We start from the raw sequence: 8,712 nt of genomic DNA on the forward strand, positions 1-8,712 counted from the left end.
TTATCGAAATAATTACCATTTAATTAAATATTAATTATTTGATACAAATAAATATTTATTTGATATAATAGTCAAGTAACCGATATTATTTGAATCAAATAAATTTTTTTTCAGTATGATAATTCGTTCACTAATTTTTACTATTTGATTTAATGTACAAAAAAAATTCTAATTTATAAAAAACAATATAAAAAATTAGATTTTCTATTATCTAAATCGCATATATGAGTACATACATTTTTTTTACAAAATCTTAAAGATAAACAATTACGATGGAATTTCGAGATAAATTGAAATTCGAATTCCGAGATTTGAGAGAATGATAAAATCGACACGGTGCTGTTTCGTCTGAAGAGAAAGGAGGGGGAGGGATTTTTTTTTATGTCTCATCAGACCGCGTGCCTCGCAGCGTTATTTTAAACAAAACACACACGTGTTTAATTTACCGTAAAAATCTTTTGTTACTCAAGATGAAGCCTATAATAAGACTTAGAATAAAAATTTCCTTCACCCCAAATTATATAAATCAATAAGAATTTTCGAAAATTTTTCTCAAAAACAATTGAAAATAGATGTAATTTTGTCCCCTCTATGGCCATATTTAGAAAATACGAATTGTTAAATATTTCAATTTTGATGAAACTGATCTAATTTCCAAACTAAATTATATATACACTATAATAAGTTTATTTGCTATATATGATCAACTTAAATAAGTTGAATTGACATTTGATTTTTCCCTAATAATAAATAAAGAAAAATTGTCTAAATTTTTAATAAATTTTGATATAATATATTTTAAAAATTAAAGTTAAAAATAAATTGTCTCGAGATGAGGCGTATAAATTGTTATTAAAAAAATAAAATAAATTTTTTTTTTTTATATAAAATTTTTCTGTCCTTTATGCAAGCACAGAAGCTTGTCTATAATAGAAACACCGTGTGTGAGTATAGATTTTCCTAGTGTATATACAAACATATCTGATTTCCACAAAGCAACGCCTATTGGTTTCGAATCGCGACGAACAAACGGCATCGTTAGAATCGTCTCCTATTTGTTGGTTGCATATCACCACGTGTATCCAACAAATAAAATTACACTGCGAAATTCTATGACATACATTTCAAAATCGCAAGCTCAATTCTCTGGAACTAAAACACATCTCAATAAACAAGATAACAAACGAAAACCCTGACAATGAATAATAATATCTTTCAGATTAGAAATTCCAACTAATAATAATAAAAATATTATTATCATTAAATATATAATTTAAATAATTAATAATAATATTAATAATAATTATTATAATAATTATTATTATTATTATCTTAGCAATAACATAATAAGAAATGAAAAAAATAATTCGTAACTACTTTTGCAATAAAAATATTAATATTTAATTTTTAGTTTCCAAAATATCACGTTCTTTATCTCGGTTTCCATGGATGAATCGATCAGTATTCAGAAACAACGGAGCATGCTCAGACAAAGATTATTACATTCGTATCATAAAATATAATATAGATTTCCGTTTCTACTATAATTAAGAAAAAATAGTACCAACAATATATTTCATTTCTTATTAATATTTATTTTATTTTTTTATTTATTCAGTATATATTTATATATATTCAAAAAAATTAATCCCTTTCCTGTAATTATGTAAATTAATTGTAATTTATCATTTTTTAACTTAATATTAATTAATTTCATTTAATAATAATTTTTTTATAAGTTAAAAAATTCATAAAGATCATTCATTGTTTCTTGTTTCTAAGCAACAACGATTCTCAACTGTTTATTGTGCAAACGTTTTTTAATTTCTTCTCAGAATGTCGTGTCGTTAGCAAAATTTTATATTTCTTTTAATAAACAAAAAAAAAAAACTTCATAAACATTTTTATGGTTTAACTAAAGGAATCTCTAGTTTTTTTCAAAATTTCTCGTGCAACTATCATTTTATAATTCGAAAAACAAAAAATGGCAAAATTAAACAGATTTAAAGCTTTCATTTTTCAAGATCTAACACAATTGATACCGAAGAAACAATTCCAGGTATTATTATAAAAATCTTAATATTCTAAATTATTACAATAAAATTTCAAAACATTAAGAGAATTAAAAATTTATTAAAATAATATTTAAAAAAAAATAAATAAATAAATTTTTAACTGTCATCCAAAGTGAAAAAAAAATGACAACTATAGACGAAAATATATTTATACTAGAATTTATTTCTAAACTCTAATTTAAATATACTTAAAATTATATTTATAATTAAAATAAAGAAAATTAATCTATTTATTTATTTTTCTTTACTCTTAGAATGAAACCATTGCCTGTTTTCATAATACCACACCAACGTGGAGATTTTGGAGTTTCCTGGAGTTTTCGAAAAGGGATGGACAATATTTAAATAGGACAAAAGAAAACGAAACTTATGAGGATAGTGTCAATCTTCCCGAAACGTTATTGGCATTTCCTACTCGGACACAAATGTTCCAATCGGCATTTAGCAAAAATCAAACTGACAAAGATTCCTCGCTTGCCAATATAAAACTCAAGAATTTAAAAACCAAAACTCTTACAGAATTAGGTATTTAAATAAAAATTATTAAATTTTTTCAATTGACAAAATTATTTCTGTTTATAAAACTATTTCAATGTAAATACTTTAATATTATTTATTCCAATTAACGATTTAATTATTTCGAATTAATTTATTTATTTCCAAAGTAATTTCTATACCTGATTCATAAAAAAAACATTTTTGTATATTAAAAATGAAACAGAAAATCAATTAAAAGGAGATGCTGAGGTTTCTGATAATGGACCAATTTTCAAATCAATCTATAAGTTAACACCTTCGAAAAGTCTACCTAGAATTTCCCTAAACAGACAAAAAGAAAAAACAAGTTCTACTTTTGCATTGCCAATGGAAGCCACTCGACTAAAAAGATCGAAATCATTTTCCAATCCAATTGTTTCCAGATATTCTTCCGGAATTGCAAAATCACGACGTGATATTGGCCTAAGTGCGTAAAACTCAAAATCGCATTTAAAATTAATCAAAAAAAAAAATAATTTAATTTTTTTTTTCATATTTTAACTTTAATTATTTATAATAATTATATTTTGATTATTTACTAATAATTGAATTTAATTAATTATTATTAATTAATATTTATTTAATTATTATTCAATTGTTATTAATTTTTTAATAATAATAATTAATTGATTATTAATAAATTATTAATAAATTATTAATAAATTATTAATTACTAAATTATAAAATTTCTAAATTAACGCAAAAATTGAATGAATATGACGCAGGTATGTCTAAGCCTGGACTATCAAAACCATCGATACAAATAGCGAACATGTCGTCAGGCAGTGGAAAGCGAAATAATCGTAATCGGAAAAATTCGAAAACTAATAGAAACGAATCGCAAGAATGTTCACCGCCATGTCCACCACCTCCACCACCACCTCCTTGTTGTCCACCTCCACCTCCACCATGTTGTCCAGAACCGCCATCACCACCAAAAAAGAAAAAATCAAAAAGCAGAAAATCATCTAATAACGAATGTCAACCACCACCTGAACCTCCATGTATTGAAGCATGTCCCGAAATGGAAGAGTCAATATCACAAAAGAAATGCGAAGGCTGGTGTCCAGTATTGGATAAAGGCTCATGCTACAAATCAAAATGCCCCGAAAAGAAAAAGAAAAAACCATGTCCACCAATAAAACCCTGTCCTCCAAAATGTTTTGAGCCAGATCCATGCGAAAAACCAAAGGCATTCTGCGTTGGTTGTCCTCCAAATAAAAAGAAAAATCGAGATTTTTCCACCTACACCAGTATTGATTCTGTACGTCCTTTCGCTTCAAGGTATATATATATAAAATTTAATTAAAATTATCAAAGAATTTCAATTCGTTTTCAAAACTAACAAAAAAAAAAAATTTATTTGATTCAAACACTCAGAAAAAAAATTCCTTGTTTCAAGGAACGTTTCTTTGAATCAAGAAATTCGTGCATTTTGTTATATATTAGGGTAAAAAAAAAATTTCTTTGATTTAGAAAAATATTTCTTTGATTTTAAGAAATTTTTTATTTGAATCAAAGAAATAATTATTTGAAAAAAAATATTTATTTGATAATAATAGTCAAAAGTATAACCGATTATTTAAATCAAATATAAATTTTATTTTTAGTGCATTTTTTCAAATATCCATTAATTTTTTTCTAAAACCTAAATAAAATAAAATTTGTTTTATCAAAACGAAAAACAATTCTTCCCTGAATGCAAATTAAAAAATAATAAACAAAAATTTGCATTTTCAGATCATTTACAACCGATAGATGTGAAAATAAATGTCAGAAGGAGGAAATAGTTGAGGAAAGATTCAATAAAAGATTTCTCAAACCGGGTCCAGCTTGCAAAGATGACACTAAATGTGAACTTGCAGCCTCCATAAAAGTATGAAAAAAAAAAAATTAATTCCCAAGAATTCTCTCTAGGGATATTTTTTTTTTTTTCATCAAAATTTCAATATATAAATTTAGCCCGCGAATGACAAGTGCTTCAACAAGAAATCAATAACCGATATTGAAAAATCATTACAAAAGAAAAATGCAGTTTTTTTATTTGCAAAAAATGATAATGAAATGATTGAAGAAATTATGCGAAAAGAATTTGAGGCTGTTAAAAAGTGTAAAAAAGGTAATAATAATAGTAAAACAAAAAAATCCTCTCAATGTAAAAATGAAAAAATAGAAAAACCTTCTCAAGATGCAAAATGTCGAATAATTGACACGCCTTGTAAAACAATTTTCACCTCTTTTCTAAATAAGCAACGAAACAAATCGAAAACATCGGAAAAAATTAATAATCATTTATCAGTCGTTGCAAATAAAATTGTCACCGACGATTCGAATAATGTTAAAAAACCTATCAACGATCTTACAGAAATTAAAGAAATGGAACCACGCAATTGGTTTACATCTTGGTTATCTTAAAAATATAAACTAAACTTCGGTAAATAATGAAAAATAACAATTATATATTGCAAAAAGTATAAATAAAGTATAATTAAAATAAATCTTCATATTTATTTCACAATCTATAATCATCAAATTTTTACAATTTGCAGCAATTAATTGTTTTTTTTTTCTTTTTTTGAACGTTATATATATTATTTACCTTAGAAAATAAGGAAAGTCTACAATATACACTGTGTGGTAAAATTATAAAAAATAGTTGAATTCCAGTAGCGGTTATTCTTTTGATTGTACACGCGAGAAAATATGAATGGTACTCCATGGTGCGCGCAATTAGGAAGTATATTCAGTAACGCCATATGGGGTCTTTGGGACAAATATTTCCACGCACACACACACATTACCTGGCGCCTCTTGCAGCCAAAAAAATTTTGAGCCCCAGCAAACAACCGAAGAACGCATTTTATATTTTCAGACTGCTCTTTTTTTCTATTACATCAGTGACGCTCCACAGTGAAAGGGACCTTATAGCTACAAGCAAATTTTAGGTTATGTTTCTGATTTTTAGAATGATACTACAAAAAAATGATTAATTCCTAATACAACCATTTTTTATATTGCATCCAAAATATTCAATAATACCTGATTTTGATTTTATAATTAAAAATAAACGTTTCATTAAGCTAAAACTATCAATAAACATAACCTAAAATTTGTTTGTAGCTAAAGGTCCCTTTCACTGCGTATACATATACACGAACTAAACCGAGAACCATTATAATGTCGCCTACATTAATTATTTCTATACATAATAGCTATAATGTCATCCCTGATGATGTCTTCCCACGTATGTTCAATAATTGTCACCTGATCTCTTTGTATCATATCAAATTAACAATTTGCAATCACCATAAAAAAAATAGATCTGCTTATCCATTCCTATCCGTTCTGAAGTCGAAAAGCAAATTAGAACACGGAGAAAAATCAGTTTTCTCTATTATACGGATAGCTAATTTTTACATTAGCTATAATATTAATTAGATGACACAGCAAACTAAATTAACTATGAAATCTAATTATAAGCTGTACTATAGCCAACAATAATTGTTAATTGTTAATACTAAAAATAATAATAATTCTAATAATAATAATAATATAATGTAGGGAAATAAACGCGGATCTTTTCGTTAGGGGTTTGCACCCAAAAAAAGAAATTGTCAGAGGGCCTTTGACTCTATATATATATACGTTTTAGCACAAGGCCAAATGTCAAAAAGTCAAAAAGTTAAGTATTACATAAAGAAAAGAAGGAAGGCGTTTTTTTAAGGAATGTCATACATAACTATATCCGTCATATTATGGTGTCGACACTGTCCTTATCCTGATTGGTATACCCTTCGTCATGCAGAAAAAGACATCACAACGGGGGTTCCCCACAAAAATGACATCAGAACCACACTCACAATAGAGACTATAGAAATACGAAGATTTACATGGTTTTATCCAATTCTACATTGTTCACATGCAACGATGATGTTCTCTTTTTATTCCATATATGTATGTTTAACGTGTGAACATTTCCTCCGGCCTAATACTATATAAATTTTGATATTGAAAAATTAATTTTTAACAAATAACAGAATAATCAAACGAGCTTAATTGATTATTAATTTTGTAATAATAATAATAAAATTTTATTATTATAATTTTAATTAATTAATTATTCATAATTCCTATTTCAAATTGTTCAAATTTGTCCTAAATTCTTAACCTTTAAACAAAATTGGATAACTTGAATGATAATAATAAAAGCCTACATTTTTTAAAACTAATACCACCATAAAAATAGAAGACGGTTAATTTTTTTTTTGAAAAAGATTGCTAATAGTAAAAGAGAGGGAAAAACGAAAGCTATACACGCATGTTGTATAGGGATGTTCATCCTTCATCATCCCATGTCAATCAAAAAGAGCGAGAGGAAGGTTTATAGACGCAAAACAAACGACATCCTTGTTCTATATAACCGAAAGAAAGAAAGTATATGTGGAGTCAAAAAGATTCGTTTGGAAAATATGGTCAGCAGAAATTATTTTAGGCTTCAAGCCGACACACAAGTCTGTATTTTTCCTCTCTTTCTCTCTCGACTCTTTTTCGGCTTCTTGTCACAACAAGAGTATTCTGAGTACTTGACTAACTTTATTATTTGAAAAAGTTCCACTTGAGATGCATTTCCGACGCGGGTTCACTTTTTCCCTAATACCATTTGTCGCTCATTCACAAATATTTGTCTATAATTTTAAAGTTGATAAATCAAACGATTTTTTCTGTTCCATCTGGAACAGTGAAAAAGTTTCACTGAATAATAGATTTAACTGAAACAATTCAAAGTTTTGCTAAGTGAAACGTTTTGCTGTTCCGTAAATCTTTCTTCGGTGGATATAGTAATTACTAAATTATTCCTACTATATACACTACTACAATTTTTCGAGATGATTCGCAGTATACTTCAAAATGATAACAAATCATTTTACGCTACATAATGAATTAAATCAGGTGTCAAAAATTCATCTAATTCCAAAGAGCAAAAAATGTACTCAGCAGAAGATTCATGTGATTTCATCTGATTTGCAAATGATCCAGATTTTCAACAGAATCATCTGATTCCAAAAGCACAAGTTCCTTAACAAAAAACAAAATTGGACAAACTCCAAAAAAACAAATAATCCAGGTTCCTTAACAAAATTCATATCTATATATAATTCCAAAAAACAAAGCAAATCGTTTCGGATCCATTTGTTCCTCAACAAAATCAACTAATTCCAAATGAAAACAAATTATCCAGTTTCTGTAGCAGAATACAACTAGTAAACAAAATCCAATAATTTTGTTTTGTTCATTCACAATAAAATCCGAAATACTATACCTCCCTATCAGCATCTAAAATTTCCTCTATATTACCATTATTTCTGCAATGTTGCTGCAATATTAGATAATATTTTGAGACAATGTTGCTAATATTTCTGCAAGTTCAGGTCGACTGCTGCAACAGAAAAACATATACCTTACATGGATAAATACGAGTCATACTTATGTATATGTTTTTCCGCTGTAGGACAGCAATCCACTTTCTAAAGTACTAAATTCATCCAATTCCTTTAAAAAATCAATTCCCTTAAAATTTAAGACAAACTAACCCAATTCCTCAAGAACACAACATCTTTGTCAAAATAAAACAAATCAGAAAAAAAAACATCCAATTCCTCACGCAAACAGAAATTATTTATCCAACATTCTTTGGACACAAAATACCTAATTCATCAAAAATGCCATACCCAACTTAACCAATTTCTCAAAAAGTTTGACATAAACTTTTACTCAACAAAGAAGAATGAAGTTTAATGATATTGGAGTAAGATAAAATGTTCTTAAAGTCGAATTTCACATTAGGAAATCCAAAAAAGAAACTCTATTTTTTTTTCGATTCGTGCGCCGCAAGGAAAAAATGAGCGTACAACGGAGGTGTAACGAGATTCACTCAGCAGTGTGAGTAAAGTAGCCAGTCTGAGAACGACATGGTTGCTGATACCACACCTACAACCAATCCCAAAGCAAATTCACAAGCTGTCAGCTATATGCTCCGCCCTTTTGAATGAACTCGTGCAGGCGCAAATCGGAGGGAAAGCTTCTCTTCTCGTCTGCCAGA

At 27.5% G+C, this 8,712-nt stretch overlaps 1 protein-coding gene across 1 annotated transcript; it reads left to right on the forward strand.

Moving 5' to 3' along the window:
• Window positions 1-1,809: 1,809 nt before the first annotated feature.
• Window positions 1,810-5,110, forward strand: LOC127279960 (formin-like protein). The gene is made up of 5 exons (XM_051302618.1): window positions 1,810-2,059; window positions 2,330-2,600; window positions 2,797-3,039; window positions 3,338-3,896; window positions 4,353-5,110. The coding sequence occupies exons 1-5, from the start codon at window positions 1,985-1,987 to the stop codon at window positions 4,492-4,494; spliced, it is 1,290 nt and encodes a 429-aa protein (XP_051158575.1). The 5' UTR covers window positions 1,810-1,984; the 3' UTR covers window positions 4,495-5,110.
• Window positions 5,111-8,712: the final 3,602 nt, after the last annotated feature.

The sequence above is a fragment of the Leptopilina boulardi genome, unplaced genomic scaffold (genome assembly GCF_019393585.1).
Source record: "Leptopilina boulardi isolate dan_hultmark-lab unplaced genomic scaffold, ZJU_Lbou_2.1 LbouV2_229, whole genome shotgun sequence".
Taxonomy (NCBI): domain Eukaryota; kingdom Metazoa; phylum Arthropoda; class Insecta; order Hymenoptera; family Figitidae; genus Leptopilina; species Leptopilina boulardi.